The sequence below is a fragment of the Myotis nattereri genome, assembly GCF_964212035.1.
Source record: "Myotis nattereri genome assembly, chromosome: 11".
NCBI lineage: Eukaryota > Metazoa > Chordata > Mammalia > Chiroptera > Vespertilionidae > Myotis > Myotis nattereri.
The window spans coordinates 29,350,938-29,367,135 of NC_138086.1; the positions used below are offsets into that span (position 1 = coordinate 29,350,938).

General features: G+C 43.3%; 1 protein-coding gene across 1 annotated transcript in view; it reads right to left on the reverse strand.

Annotated features, from left to right (window-relative positions):
* ZC3HAV1 (zinc finger CCCH-type containing, antiviral 1) overlaps positions 1-16,198 on the reverse strand; it is a gene marked incomplete at its 3' end in the record, with an annotated part of 54,784 nt that overhangs the window by 20,839 nt on the left and 17,747 nt on the right. Inside the window, exons 2-7 of the mRNA XM_081101757.1 lie at positions 14,114-14,249; positions 12,740-12,989; positions 6,306-7,388; positions 5,782-5,868; positions 4,302-4,425; positions 2,378-2,552 (exon numbers count right to left, since the gene is read on the reverse strand). Coding sequence (XP_080957883.1) covers positions 2,378-2,552; positions 4,302-4,425; positions 5,782-5,868; positions 6,306-7,388; positions 12,740-12,989; positions 14,114-14,249 — 1,855 coding nt within the window. The remainder of the gene's footprint in view (positions 1-2,377; positions 2,553-4,301; positions 4,426-5,781; positions 5,869-6,305; positions 7,389-12,739; positions 12,990-14,113; positions 14,250-16,198) is intronic.

The window sequence follows — 16,198 nt, forward strand, 5'->3', positions numbered from 1 at the left end:
TTGATCGGCTGTCTCTTACACGCCCCACACAGGGGGATTAAGCCTGCAACCCAGGCATGTGCCCTTGACTGGAATTGAACCTGGGACCCTCCAGTCTGCAGGCCAATGCTCTTCTATCCACTGAGCCAAAGCACTAGGGCTGCAATAATCTTTTTACACCTTCCATAAAATATGACCCAAGTGTACCAAGCAACTCAGACCCACCGTACGGACATCGTGTCTGCCCTGATCACAGAATCCAGCACTCTAGCACGAAGGAGACCCCGGTGGCTCTATTAGCCCACCACATGAGAAAGCAGGGCGAGCTGTGGTGAAGGCAAGTCAAGCTCCAGTGGGTGCACTGCTGTCCAAATGTAAATGACCCGCCCCTCCTCCTCTGTACCGAGCCAGAGTAACCAAATACAATGGACTACACAGCCCACGGCAGACTGGATGTAAGACCCTATTAGCAGATATTGTACTCGTCACTTCTGACTGGTTCTTTCTTGTGGTTTTTATGTCCTTTTTAATGCTTACTGTCTCTTTCAAGTTCTCACTGAGATCACCCACTCTTTCCACCTTTAATCTCTGGAACCCTGATGTCATTAAAATGCAAATATTCCCCAATGCTTTTCCCTTAGCTTACTGAAAATTTCAATTATTTGGCATAAAAACCATTGAGACCTATAGTTTATTTTAACCAAAGCTAATTAACTTGACTTCATCATTTCTATTTCCACGGGCACCTCACAGAATCACTTTTAAGAAACTGCACTTTGCCCTAGCTGGTTTGGCTCAGTGGATAGCGTCGACCTGCAGACTGAAGGGTCCCAGGTTCGAATCTGATTAATAGCACATGCCCGGGTTGTGGGCTTGATCCCCAGTAGGGGCATGCAGGAGGCAGCCGATCAATGATTCTCTCTCCTCATTGATGTTTCTCTCTCTCTCTCTCCCTTCCTCTCTGAAATCAATAAAACTATATTTTAAAAAAAAGAAGCTGCATGTTGACATCATCCTTGGCTTGACCATTAGAACCTGTACAAAGCTCAACATCATGGGAGAGTTCACCCCAAGGTGCTCCAGAGGCCAGCGCAGCAGAGAGGCGACAAAGGGGTCAAGACACCAAACTCTGAGCCCCTATCCTATTCCCCAGGGAAACTAAGTTCTGTTACTCCGTGCGCTCGCTGGGGTTCCGGGAAAGGTTGTTTGATAACCTGTACGGAGACCAGGACAGCTGGGAAGCCATGGGCTACGGGAGTGACTTGCGAGACCCTCTCGCCACAGCACCCTCGGTCCCTTCTACCCGGCCCCGTGGCAGATGTTTTTCTCAGGCCCCATTAACAGAAAAGAGTGGCGCTGCTCCTGAGGAACTGGTGTGCTCTTCCCAGGGAGACACAGGGATCCCGTGACAGCTTGCCTCTTTGTTTGCTTTGGCAGCCAGACAGCTCAGGGCCAGATTCACGGCTCATCAACCTCTAACTATGTCGAACCTTACGCTGGTGTTCCCTGTGCCCGTTTTGTCTTTGGCTTTAACTTCATCTCTTGCTTTTTTTTTTTTTTTAAATCTCTTTCTCGTCACTCTGCTTTCATTGGCTGCGTCAGCGTGCTCCCTCTCTCTCTTTCTCTCTTTTTTTAAAAACATACTTTTATTGATTTCAGAGAGGAAAGGAGAGGGAGAGAGAGATAGAAACATCAATGATCAGAGAGAATCATCGATCGGCTGTCTTCTGCACGCCCCACACTGGGGATTGAAACCGCAACCCGGGCATGTGCCCTGACTGGGAATCGAACCATGACCTCCTGGTTCATAGGTCAATGCTCAACCACTGAGCTACATCAGCCGGACTCCCTTTCTCTCTTTTTAATCCTATGAATCAAAGAGAGGAAGGGACACGAGAGAGAAGCTCTGCTTATCTAAATGTCTACCCCAATTGGCATGTCCCTATGTGGGTACGCCTCAAATGCTCCAGGCCCACCCTCTCAAGTCCCCCTGAATTCAGACAGGGAACCCTAGCGACCCTCTGTGTCAGCCTGCTGGTCCTACACTCTCCCTGTTTTCTGGCGGGAAGCCGTGATCTGTACAGTTATGCACTAATACATAGAAAGCTATCTCAAGGTCCTAGCCCAGTCCTTGATAGTGAGGGTAGAGGGGCATGCAGCGGACTCACATCTCAAGCGATTTCTTAAAAATAATGTATGTCTTTGTTTATAATTGCAATCACAGCACATGCCTGCGAAAACAATGCCAATACAGTTGTGTATGCTGTGAAAAGCACCCCGTCCTCCACCACACCCACTCTCCATGGGGGACCATGGAGGCGTCAAACACGTTAGTCATGGTTCTCTCCTGGAGTTGGCAAGTTTAAACACGTGCCTCCAGGGGAGGAAGAGAACTCACCTTCTCCCCATACGGAACCCATCTGTGACTTCCACTCTTCCAATACCAAATCCATTTTGTGGTGAAGACAGAATTATCCGGCAGTGTGACGGACGACGGTGTGGAGATGCGTCGGATGGGATCAGAACCACAAGTCATTTTCTGGAAATTGATTTTTAAATTTCCGAAAGGAATGCTGACGAGGGGGAAAAGTTTAAAGTTAATCAAAATGCTTCCCTGACCCCTGTTTTCTACAATCCGGTCTTCCCTAACAAAAGCACAGAACTGGTATTTTAGAGCTGAAAGGAATCTTCAGATGTTCTTGATACACCTGCCGGTCTTACCACATGAAAGAAACAGCCAAAACACAGAGCGGTAATGTCACTTGCCTACCCCACATATTCAATGGTATCACAAAATGCATTCTTTCCTCAAAAACTCTCCCAAATAAGACGGTTCAGGGTTAGAAAGTGAGTTAGAAACTCACAGTAGGTCAGGTTTTCAATTGTTTATCAAAAGACCTCTTCACAGGTAATAATATTTTCATAAAATTAAGACATTCTGTGCCTTTTTCACTTACGTACACTCACCGGTGCACAGCAGAGTTTTCAAGAGGCCACATCATGTGTGATTTCAAAATAGATTTCCAAAAATATAAAACAATGTCGTTCTTCTTAATGAATTTTTGTTTTGGAAAACGGCTATTTTTAGTTATACATATCTACAGCTATAATTATGTGCACAAAACTGTATAATTATATAAATGTAGTTAAATATTATTCATATTAACATGTAATGAATTTACTCTTAAATGAATCAATAATTTGTCTCAGTTTTGACTTTTACTATGATAAATGTGGATAGCTATAATACATATAATCAGAAGCTCTTTGGGATCCTCTATACACTTGAAGACTGTAGAGAGGTGGGTCCTGAGACTAAAAGGCTTGAGAATTATTGCTCCCAGAAGCACCTCCTTGATCAGTGGTTGTCAACCAGGAATGATTTTGTCCCCAGGGGGACATTTGCAATGTCTATAGACATTTTGGTTATCACAACTGACATCTAGTGGTTAAAGGCCAGCAATGCTGCTACACCAACCCCTTCCAAGAAATTATTATTATTATTATTATTATTATTATTATTATTATTATTATTATTATTATTTTCTGGCCCCAAAGTAAATAGTGCTAAGAAACTCTACTTCAAATTTATCTGGGGAGGGGGCGAAATTCACCGACAAACAAGAAAATAGCTGATGCCGCCCTCTAGTGGCCAAATGCAGCAGCAGAATCTCCACCAAAAATTCACTAAACTTGCAGATGATGAAATGTATGAGATCTGTTTTCCCCCCAAGGAATTTCCTTATTAAACTAGGATGCATCTTATAAATATTGTCATATGTGGTATCACCTATTTCAGCCCTGACAGAATCAGAGATATCAGGGTCTAGGAGAAAGAAAACAGAAAACAAAAAGGAAGTTATAAAATGCTAAAAGTTACAACAAAATTCTGCGCTGGAACTGTATGAAATTGCTCAAATCATATTCTAAAACTGTGAAATTAAGCCAAAGGCTCTTTTGAGGTAATCATTTAGTACTTTTAATAGTTCTTCCATAAGCTGGTAGAAATATAAACCGGCCTCTGCATGGTGTTTATTTGCACGACACAATGACAAATATTAACTAAACTAATAATCGTGTCATGTTTACTTTGCGTGAATCAGCAAATATTCTCAGAATCCCTAGCATTATCCAGGCTCTGCGTGACTTCAAATCCACTCTTTTTTTTTTTTTTTCCTTAACTCAGTAGGCGTTTGCTGTTTTTATCTAAAACTAAACGGGATTCTGAAGGAAAATTGTGTCTTCTTCCCATAAGCCTAACACGATGCTTTCCTTTGATGATATTGTGAATCTCACAAGCCAGAGTCCAGCCACCAACTTACGTGCAGATTTGGGGGTCACAATAGGCCTTCTCAATACTCTCCATGGGCTGGAGGTCCACCCAGGTGTTGGCATTCATCACCTGCCACCGGTACGGCAGGTGGAAGTGAACCCTGTTGCAGCCTTCTACAAAGACAGACAGGAGGGCTCAGTGGGACTGTAACCAATTCAACTAAGGCCACTGCCGACGTTCCCATCGAGGCCTGCCTTTCCCGCGCAGCCAGGAGCGCATGCAGGCACATGCTGTCTCCACCTCTGCTCATGCTGGCTGCTGCCTGCACTGCCCCATAACCGTATCCCAGGTTCCTTTATCACCCACAGAGACTCATCAGAAAACAACAATTCTCTACTCCCCAGAAAGTCCCTTTACCCACAGGAAGATCTGAGGTCATTCTAAATGTACAGTTACCCTTTGTATCTCTCCCTCTCCCTTCCTTTCTGAAATATATATATATATAATTTTTTTTAAATCTATGTTATATGTATTTTATGACAATGAAAAAGAAAATTTTAAGTTAAAGACTTTTGATTTAGAGAGCACAGGGCAGAATCCTCCTCTTCAAAGGTAAAAAACCAAGTGACCAAGCAAACGAAATCAGACATGATGTCCAAGCCTGGGACAGAAGAAGGAAGGGGAGAGATATAAAAGTGAGAGGACAGGAATTTGTCCCAAGCACAGTCTCATGGGAATAATTTCTATAGGAAGCCTGATGGGAGGGGACAGTGACCAGGTGTGGCTCTTCAGCTGGAATGACCAACAGATGACTGTGCCTGTAGAGCACAGGTGTCTTTAGTATGCATGGCCACAAGCGAGACAATAAATATATATATATAAAAGGCTAATATGCAAAGTGTCCCCTCGGGAGTTCGACTGGGAGATCAGGAGTTCAACTGCTCACTATGACATGCGCTGACCACCAGGGGCAGTGCGGAACGAAGGAAGACCCAGGCCAGCAGCCAGAAGGCCCCAATCGACCCTGATAGCCGGCCAGGCCTAGGGATCCTACCCATGTATGAATTTTGTGCACTGGGCCTCTAGTGCTAAATAATGACAGGAAATGAACCTTGAAAAGGGTGTCTGCTAGGATTCTTTTGTTTTTTGAATTTGTTGTTCATTTGCTTGTTTTTAGTACATGAAAAGATAGGTCCCTGAATGAGCATAATATTTCACCTAAAACAGAATTGCAAAAGAAGAAAGTATAATAGCATGCACTGGTGAAGAACACAGGCAGGCTGGGCAGTTTAGGGTCAAAATCCAACCTGCCTACTTGTACATATAAAGTCGTAACATCTGCATGCCTCCAGGTTCCCCATCTGTAAAATGGGTTAGCAAGAGAACCTATTTCTAGGGTTGGTGTAAAGTTTAAAGAAGATGCATGTAATGTTCTTAGCATTGCGCCTCACACATAGTAAATGCTTAGTAAATGTTAGCCATGCCCCTATTAATAGTTTCTACTTCTAGAAAGACCTTAAGTTACTCACTATATAGACAACTGTTATTCAGATGGTCAAGACAAATTTCCTTTGAACCAGGATCATCCATGGTATTGGTGACGTCAGATACAGAATCTGTAAAACAGAAGAGGAGGCATGTATGCTGATCTTAATTTTAAACCAAAAATCAAGGCACCGGATCTCACAGTGGGAGAGAATATGCCAAACTGGGCCATGGTCAAGAAAATTCCTGATTGATGTGTTGCTCATCACAAGCCCTCCATAAAAACAAACGTGAACATTAGGGTCACATGACAGCAATGTTGACTTCTTAAACCATGGTCCAACTACTCCTGTTCTCAATATATGTAGCGGTTTATTCCATACTCTTCTACTGGTAGGTCCTTCCACCTTCTAAGTCAGTCTCCTTACCAGTACCACCCCTTAACTCAAACCCTCTACAACTCGCTGCCCTTTAATAACTGCTGGGGAACCTCCTAAGGAAAACTGCCAGCCACAGGGGCTCTGCTGCAGACACGACATGGGGCCCCTTTTGTCCTTCAGTGACTTACTCGACGCACAGCCGGGTGTCCTCCGGGCAAGCTCGCTGGCAGAGGTGACAGGCATTGGAGCAGGGTTCTGAACATGGGCCGCATGGGCTGTAGCTCTATTGTTTGAGGAAGGCGTCACAGGTGGTACTTTGGACACAGTGCTCACTAATGTGTGGGCAGTGGTCTCCCCCAGTGTGCGCAGGGCCTGGGGTCTCAGATTCTGACTTGCAGAGCCTAACACATCTTTATCTGCCCTGACTCTGACTGCCGACGGTACGTCAAAATCAGTGGCATCAGTAGATTCAAATGTAACTTTAGTCGAGCCATTTGTTGTGTTGTGGAAAAATACCTGCTCTCTCTGTTTACCGTCATCTACAATGATGGGGTCCAGAGTAGGGTGAGTGGTTCTGATTTCCTGATTCTTAGGTAATGAATTTTCTCTCTGCCTACTGGTTGCGGTTTTGTAATTTAAAGATCTCGTGGACGTGGTGTCTGTGGCCATCCCATCCAAATTATTATTAGAAAGTGGGAAATGCTGGGCTTCTGGATTCCCACTTCTGCCCTCGACATTCATGTGGCCTGGGGACAGCATGCCCACACCTTTTCTGGTGGTCACGGTGTTAGGTGTTTGCAGAGAACCAAGAGGAGAATATGAGGCAGCCTGACTCGGAGAAAACAAATTCTCTCTACTGGTGCCTTGGTCATTCGGCCAGGATGTGGGCACCTTCTGGTTGAAAGTGGGTGTCAAATCAGAAGTGAGGTGACTGCTGGCTGTACTGTCATAGAAGAGGTCCTCTAGACTGCCATTCTCTGAAAACCTCTGGGTTCCTCCCACTGGCCTGCTTCCTCCCAGACTGGTGGCCTTGGGTGAGGCTGAGGAAGGCTGAGGGCCATCTTGACTTCCCAAATGCTTGAACTTGCAGGTGAGATCCTCTACAGGCACATCATCCCGGGGAGACCTGCGGCCGATCTGATCTGCACTGGGTGTGCTGGGTGTCTCAGTTGAAGCTGGGGCAGATGGAAGGAACTCCTGACTGGCCAGAAAGAACCGATCTCTACTCTTGCTTCTACCTCTCGCTGCTGGGTCCCGGTTACGTGCAGGACCTAGGAAAAGACAAAAACAATGAAAAGTAGCGTTAAAATGATTGAGTTCTTTTTAAAATATATATATATATATATATATATATATATATATATATATATATATATATATGTTTCTATTGATTTTAGAGAGAGAGGGAGAGAGGGAGAGAGAGACAGAAACATCAATGAGAGAGACATTGATCAGCTGCCTCCTGCACGCCCCCACTGGGGACTGAGCCCGCAATCTGGGCATGTGCCCTGACTGGGAATGGGACCGATCACCTTATGGCTCGCGTTCGACATTCAACCATTGAGCCTCATCACCTGGGAAACATGATGGAGTTCTGACCACTATTCCTCTCAGCCTTCCCAGGTTTGCTATCCATGTTCGATCAAATTACTTATCCTAACGTGGTGTGTAAAACTCCTGAGAAGGGCATTCATGGTGATGAAGGCATCCTGCCATTCCCTACACAGCAGAAAATACCAGGCCGCCAACGAGAAGGGCCAAGCTGACCCTGGCTCTGTTAGCTTCACTCCTGAGACTCAGATGTAGCTCCCAAGCCCCCAAACGCTTAGGTGGGGCTATCCACCACTGACAGGGTGAATGGAGAGGCAGATTAGTGCAAATTAGGCAGGATTTTCCAAGTCATCTAGATTTTGCTAATATTGTGATGTGGATGTACCTAACAAGTTAAGAATTCATAAAACTTAAACAAAACAAAAAAAAATGAAATGACAGTGTAAAGGTCTAAATTTACTTAAACTAGAAAGTTTCCCAAAGTTCTTCAACTTGCTTCCTCCCACCCCACCCAATGCCCAAACTTAAGTGAGCAATATCAAAAAGAATTGGTGTCTCTACAACTTTGAGTCACACCCCTGGGAAGCAGATAGGAGGAAGTGTATGACACACATGTGTTTGTGAGTGTATGTGAAGTGTGTGCATGTGGTATGCATGTGTGGTGTGTGCAGTGTGCATGAGTGTTTATGTGTGTGAGTTGTGCTACTGTGTGTGCGGAAGGTTTTTTCTCTTCCAAACCAGAGGGCAGCAGGAACATAGTAAAAGCAAACATCCTCCTCCTGTCAACAAAGTAGTTACTTAAGTAGATTAACTGGAAGCGATAATAAAGATTTCTCTCGCACACAGTAAGTTCATATTGGCATAGACACAGAGAATACACTGGTGATTGCCAGAGGGCAGGGGGTTGGGGGACTGGGTAAAAAGGTGAAGGGACTGAGAAGTACAGATTGGTAGGTACAAAATAGTCAAAGGGATGTAAATAGGGAATACAGTCAATAATCTATACTAATAGAAGGGTAATATGCTAATTAGATCAGATAGACCAGACATCCTTCCGGACAAAGCCGCAGTGGCTGTGAGGGCCGCCAGTGGCAGCAGGAGCGGAGTGATGGGGGCAGTGCCTTCCCCTGATCAGCCTGGTAGCCTCCTGCAGAGAGAGCGGGCCTAAGCCATCAGTAGGACATCCCCTGAGGGCTCCCAGACTGTGAGAGGGAGCAGGCCAGGCTGAGGGACCCCACCCCGCCAGTGCATGAATTTTCGCACACCGGGCCTCTAGTATTTTAATAGCTATGTATGATGCCAGGTAGGTACTGGAAATAGGGGGGGATACTTTGTAAAGGATATGATTGTCTAACTACATGCTGTACACTTGAAACTAATACAAAATAATATTTTTTAAATAAATAACCCTGGCCGGTGTGGCTCAGTTGGTTGAGCGCCGTCCCATGCACCGAGAGGTCAGATTCAAATCCCAGTCAAGGAACATGCCTGGGTTGAGGGCTCAATTCCCAGTAGGGAACAGGCAGGAAGCAGCAGATTGATGTTTCTCTCTCTCTCCCTCTCCCTTCCTCTCTCACTAAAATGAATAAAAACATATTTTTTTTAAAAAAAGAAAAAGTAAATAAATAAATTCATTTTGGAAAACAACGCCAAAAACCAGCCCTCCAGATGTCCCCCCGCTGAGAGAGCACCATGGTGCGGGAGAGAAGACGTCAGATGCAGGATCAGAACACGAGTTCTGCTACTGCCCAGCGGTGCGAGGCCTGGGAAACATTTCTTTTATTTATTCAGAGCATCGCCCTTCACTCTCCTAAAGCTGACTTAAGGCTGCTTGCAATCAAAGTCACTTAACATTCCCAAGACTCAGGTTCCTCCTCCATTAAGTGAGGCAAAACACTCCTGCCTTTCTTCACTATTTTGCTGTGAGGAGCAAGTCCTTTCCTTGTAAACTATAAAGCATTTCTCAAATATAAGGAAGTTTAATTGTTTATTACCTCTCATAGAATCTTAGAATTATGGGGGGTGCGAGGGGGGGTGGGAGGAGTTGCCAGGGAGAGGCCTATTGGGGAAAAAAGAGACATATGTAATACTTTAATAACAAAACAAAAAAAGAATCTTAGAATTATGTATTCTATTTGCTTCACAAAATTCGCCTCTTCAACATCCACCTCATAAAGACATTAAAAATTGGCAAGTGTTCCTACCATTAAACAATATAAAAATGCTTAAGAAATAGTGCTGCTCACTTTACACCCATTAGGATGACTAATATTAAAAAAAAAAAAAAGAATTACAAGTGCTGGCAAGGAGATGGAGGTATTGTGCATTGCTGGTGGGATGTAAAATAGTGCAGTTACTGAGGAAAATGGTCTGGAAGTTCCTCAAAAAATTAAACAGAGTTACCATGTGATCCAGCAATCCCACTTCTGAGCACATACACAAAAGCATTGACAGCAGCGTCTCAAAGCGATAGTGTATACCCGTGTTCAAAACAGCGTTACCACATTCCCATAGCCAAAAGGTAGAAGCATCCCATTGTTTATCCATGAGGAGTGGATAAACAATATGTGGGGTATACATACCACAGAATATTGTTCAGCTTTAAAAAGGAAGGCCATTCTCACACAGGCCACAGCCTAAAGGAACTCTGAGGACGTTACGAAAAGTGAAAAAAGGAGGTCACAAAAAGACAGATACTGCGTGATTCCACTCATGGAAGTCAGATTCAAAGAAACAGAAACCAGATGGTGGTTAACAGGAACTGAGCGGAGGAGGAAATGGAAAGTGATTATAATAAGAGTTTGGTTTTGAAAGGTGAAAAGAGGTCTGGAGACCGGTTGCACAACAATGCGAATGTACTTAATGCCACTGAACACTTAGAAATGATCAAGATGGTAAATTTTATATTAAGTGCATTTTTACACAATTATTGTTGTTGTTCATCTGCACCCTAGGATATTTTTCCCATTTATTTTTGGAGAGAGTGGAAGGGAGAGAGGAATGAGAGAGAGAGAGAGAGAAAGAAAGAAACATCAATGCAAGAAAGACACATTGATTGGTTTCCTCATGCATGTGCCCCAACCAGGGCTGGAAATCAAGCCTGCAACCCAGGTACATGCCAATGACGGGAACTACACCCAATATTCTTCAGTACATGGAAAAACGCTCTAACCACTGAGCACACCCACCAAGGCATAATATATTTATAACTTTTTAAAAAAATACATTTTATTGATTTTTTACAGAGAGGAAGGGAGAAGGATAGAGTCAGAAACATCCATGAGAGAGAAACATCGGTCAGCTGCCTCCCGAACATCCCCCACTGGGGATATGCCCACAACTAAGGCACATGCCCTTGACTGGAATCGAACCCGGGACCCCTGAGTCCGCAGGCCGACTCTCTATCCACTGAGCCAAACCGGCCAGGGCCATAACTTTTTTAAGGAAGTAAATTCTGACATGGATTAGATGAACCTTGAAGACACTATGCTAAGTGAAATAAGACAGTCACAAAAAGACAAATACTGTATGATTCCACTTCTATGATATTCCTGGAGTAATCAATTTCATAGAGACAGAAAGGAAAATGGTTCCCAAGGGCGGGGGAAATAGGGTTATTGCTTAATGGGCACAGAATTTGTTTGGGAAGATGAAAAAGTTTTGGAGCCCTAACTGGTTTGGCTCAGTGGATAGAGCGTCAGCCTGCCGACTGAAGGGTCCCGGGTTCGACTCCGGTCAAAGACATGTACCTTGGTTGTGAGCACATCCCCAGTGGGGGGTGTGCAGGAGGCAGCTGATTGATGTTTCTCTCTCATCGATATTTCTAACTCTCTATCCCTCTCCCTTCCTCTCTGTAAAAAAATCAAAATATATTTTTTAAAAAAAGTTTTGGAGATGGATGATGGTGATTCTTGCACACAATGTGAATGTACTTAATGCCACTGCACTGTCTTAAAATGGTTAAAATAGTCAATTGTATCTTCTACTTTACTGCAACTTAAAAAATAACAAACACATTTTTAAAGAAACAGTATTGAGAACAATAAAATAAATTGCATGTATTAACTGCTAAATTTCCTATGGTAATTGTATTGTGGTTTATGTAAGAGAATGACCTTGCCTTGAGGAGGTACATGCTCAGATATTTAGGTGTGGAGTGTCCTGATGACAGCATACCTCAAATGTTTTAAACACAAAAATGTTATATGTGTGAGCATATATATGGACAGAGATAGAAAGCAATGAAACAATTGTGACAAAATGTAAACAACTGGTTAATCTAAAAAAAATTTTCTTTTTATTTTTAAAAAATAAGCTTTATCAAGTAGCTTTTAGAAAAATAATAACAGACCTAGCCGGTTTGGCTCAGTGGATAGAGCAGCGGCCTGTGAACTAAAAGGTCCCAGGTTCGATTTCGGTCAAGGGCACAAGCCCGGGTTGTGGGCTCGATCCCCAGTGGGGGACTTGCAGGAGGCAGCTGATCCACCATGATTCTCTCTCATCACGGATGTTTCTATCTCTCTCTCCCTCTTCCTTCCGCTCTGAAATAAAAAAAATATATATTTTAAAAAAACACACAAAAAACCCCCCACACAAATGTATAAAAAAAGAAAATGATAAACATTTTTTTAAAACCTGATTGGTTTTTAATCATTGCATCATTTTCCATACAAACAGCTGTAAGTCTGCTTTTGCCCACCCCTGTAATTATGTAAAAATTGTGTATGAACGTGGACAAGGTCTTGAAGGGAAAATGAAGATGGTTTTACGTGGTGAGGTAGAGTGATTGTAGGTGACTTTTCTTTCCTTGTGATTTCTCTTTATTCCATTAAAAAGTAGAAAGTATATCCCTGGCCGATGTGGCTCAGTCCGTTGAGTGTCATCACATGCACCATGAAAATTGTGGCTCAATCCCCAGGAGGCACGATCAATGTTAGATTCTCACATTGATGTTTCTCTCTCTCTCTCTCTCTCTCTCTGTCTCTCTCTGTCTCTCTCTCTCTCCCTTCTTCTCGCTCTAAAAATCAATAAAAAATATATATATATATTTTTACAAGTAGACAGGGCTCACCTCTCAACCCGGGCCTTCTCCGGCTGTGCTTGCTGTTGCAGATGTCCTGGATGTTCTGCACGACTTCCCGGCTCAGTCCGTGCTCCCTCATCATCTCCAGCACCTTTCTGTCCATCAGGTTATGAGACCGGAGGCAGTTGGTAAAACCACAATTCCCTCGGGTGAAGTGTTCACAGATGTGGAGTCTTTCGCACATGGGCTGATGGCCACAAATCTGCTTTCGACCTTCTCCCTTGTAACTTTTGCATATCTACAGAGGAGAGAATGAGAATCAGAGACAAAAATCCTTCCTGTGTCTGCCACACATTCATTAAGGCAAGTTTGAGGACACAGAAATTTCAGAAGCATATACCAAAGGGGACAATGCGTGCGTATGCCACCGTCTTCAATGACTTATATTCAATTGGTCATGACTTTGGGGCAGAAGGAACCTGCGGACTCACTACAAGAAATATGAATTTGATAATCCTTTGGAAGAATCAGAGTAAAATGGTGAGCTACGGATAGGACCAAACAGGACCCAAGGTGAGGCCTCCATGATGAGGGCACCTCCAGGAGGAAGGCCCACCTGTAGATATCAATTCATTAAGAAGACAGGCGGGTCATACTTGCAACCGTTGAAAATGCAGAATCAAGTCTCTACCAGACAGAATGTGGCAAAGCTTCTCAAAAGATCAACCAAAGAAGATAATTTTGTAAGGCTATGGACGTAGGTATACCTAGCTCTACAGAGATGTAGTTCCTACTGAAAGGAGGGCAGAAGAAACATTATTATGCCTGAGGCCAGGCCATCTGACGCAGGACTGGAGGACGCTAGTTTAAAAGTCTGCAGACGCCCGGCTGGCGTGGCTCAATGGTAGAGCGTCAACCTATGAACCAGGAGGTCACAGTTTGATTCCCAGTCAGGGCACATGCCCAGGTTGTGGGCTCGATCCTCAGTGTGGGGTGTGCAGGCGGCAGCCAATCAATAATTCTCTCTCATCATTGATATTTATCTCTCTCTCCCTCTCCCCCTTCCTCTCTGAAATCAATAAAAATATACTTTAAAAAACCAAAAATAAACAAACAAATAAATAAATAAAGGGAGCGAGCATTCGATTCGCCCTACTACTGCACTTTCAGGTCACACTTGCTCACAGCAGGCTCCCCAGCAGCCTAGCAGAGGAGACATTCCAGACTCCATTCTTATTACCCTTCAAGCAGGAAGTAAACTGCTGGAGTCTCTTAGGTCATCCAACAGAAGCCATCTGCTGGTGTTGCCCCGTGAGAGCCCTGGTGCTGAGTTTCTCCCTGGTCTTACTCGAACACATCCATGATACAACACTGCCCATTACACATTCTTCCTGCTTTTTAAACCAAGGAATCATAACTTACCTCAGGCATAAAAAAAGGGTCACTTTGGACGAGAAGCACTGCTAATTCTTCTTTGTTCAGTCCAGAGATCTGATGACGTTTCAGGACTAGGAAGTTGTCTTCTGAGAGAACATCGTGAGAATATTTGCACAAATGTCTGGGGGGGGGGGCAGGGGGGGGGGAATGACAATTGTCAGTATTTCCAATTCACAAAAAATTTTTAAAAATCATCCAGGGAACTTTCAGTCATTGGAAACCAAGACCCACGTCCTTTGAGAACTAGTACAGGTTGGTCCTGCTTAGAAACTGCACTTTAAAAATATAAATTGATGGCCCAGCCAGAATGGCTCAGTTGGTTGGAGCATCCTCCCATGCACCAAAGGGTTGCCCGTATAATTCCCAGTCAGGGCATAATTCAACCCTCAGTCAGGGCACATTTCGAGGGCAGCCAATGAATGTTTCTCGCTCATCGATGTTTCTATCTGTCTCTATCTCCCTTCCTCTCTCTCTCTAAAATCAATTTTTAAAAACATATTTAAAAAAAAACTGAAACCAATTTATTAGAACTGATTGCTCAATGAGAGACAAATAATAATGAGAATAACACATTTATGGACTGACTATAGAGTCAGGGAGAAAACTGAATTCCATTTATCAAAGATTTTAATTACACAAAAGTGTTCATTGCTTTATTTCTTCTTCATCTTATATATCAATGTATACCTGTATAATTTGTGACTATAAAGGAATATAACGAGCTCTTAATGGTAGAATTCAAAGAAGTCTACAGAAAGAGATAAAAACCCCCTTCACTTTAAGTCTTTGATTATGTAGGTCAACACTATCCCGAATAGAATTTTCTCTGACAATGAGATTGCTCTCTCATCCAAGCTTTCCAAGATGTAAGCCCTACATGGCTACTGAGCATTTAAAATAGAGCTAGTGAGACTTAGGAACTGCATTTTCTATTTACTTTATTTTAATTAATTTAAATTGGAATAGCCACGTATAACGAGTGGCCACCATACTAAGTGGCAAAGATTTAGATCTTGGCTATTCAAAGTGTGGTAGGAGAACCAGTAGCACCTGGGAGCTTCTCAGAAATTTAGAATCTCGGGCCCTACCCTAGTCCTACTGAATCAAAATCCATCTTCCAACAATATCTCCAAACGATGAAATCACACTGAAGTCCAAGATGCACTGACTGAGATCACTGAGAAGCCTGAGAACACTGATGGTTTCATCGGACAAACAGAATTTGACAGTTAGCAATGTCTACAGAACAAACGCACTCCACTTTTTAATCTACATATGCTACCTAACGTATCACCAAAGTTCTCAGACTTATGATTGTAATAGTTATTAATATGATGGGATATTGCCCTGGCGAGGTTGCTTAGTTGGTTTGAGTGTCGTTCTGATACGCCAAGGTTTCAGGTTCGATCCCCAGTCAGGATACATAAAAAAAGCAACCAGCCCTAGCCAGTTTGGCTCAGTGGATAGAGTGTCGGCCTATGGACTGAAGGGTCCCAGGTTCGATTCCGGCCAAGGGCACATGCCTGGGTTGTGGGCTTGATCCCCAGTGGAGGGCATGCAGGAGGCATCAATGACTCTCTCTCATCATTTTTTTTATGTGTTCCAATAAAACTTTATTTACAAACAAAGGTGTTAGGCCTGATTCCTCCCATAGGCCATAGTTTGCTGACTCTGATGTTTCTATCTCTCTCTCCCTCTTCCTTCCTCTCTGAAATCAATAAAGAAATATATTTTTAAAAAAGAGGAAGCAACCAATGAATGCATAAATAAGTGGAATAACAAATTGATGTTTTGGTCTCTCTCAAAATCAATCAATAAAAAATATATATGATGGGATGTTCTATTTTCTAGTTTGCACAACCATTATCAAATTATCAGGTGGTTAGGTTATGGCCAGATTTTCACTATATAAATAGTGTGACTACAATTATCTTTATACAAATAACCTCTCTTCCTGTCTGTTATTTTCCTGGGGTTATTCCTTTGGGAGTATTCCCCAAAGGACACAATTATTTTCTTGGCAACTTGTTTCAGTTTGATGTACTGCTCTTCAGAAAACATACCAATATG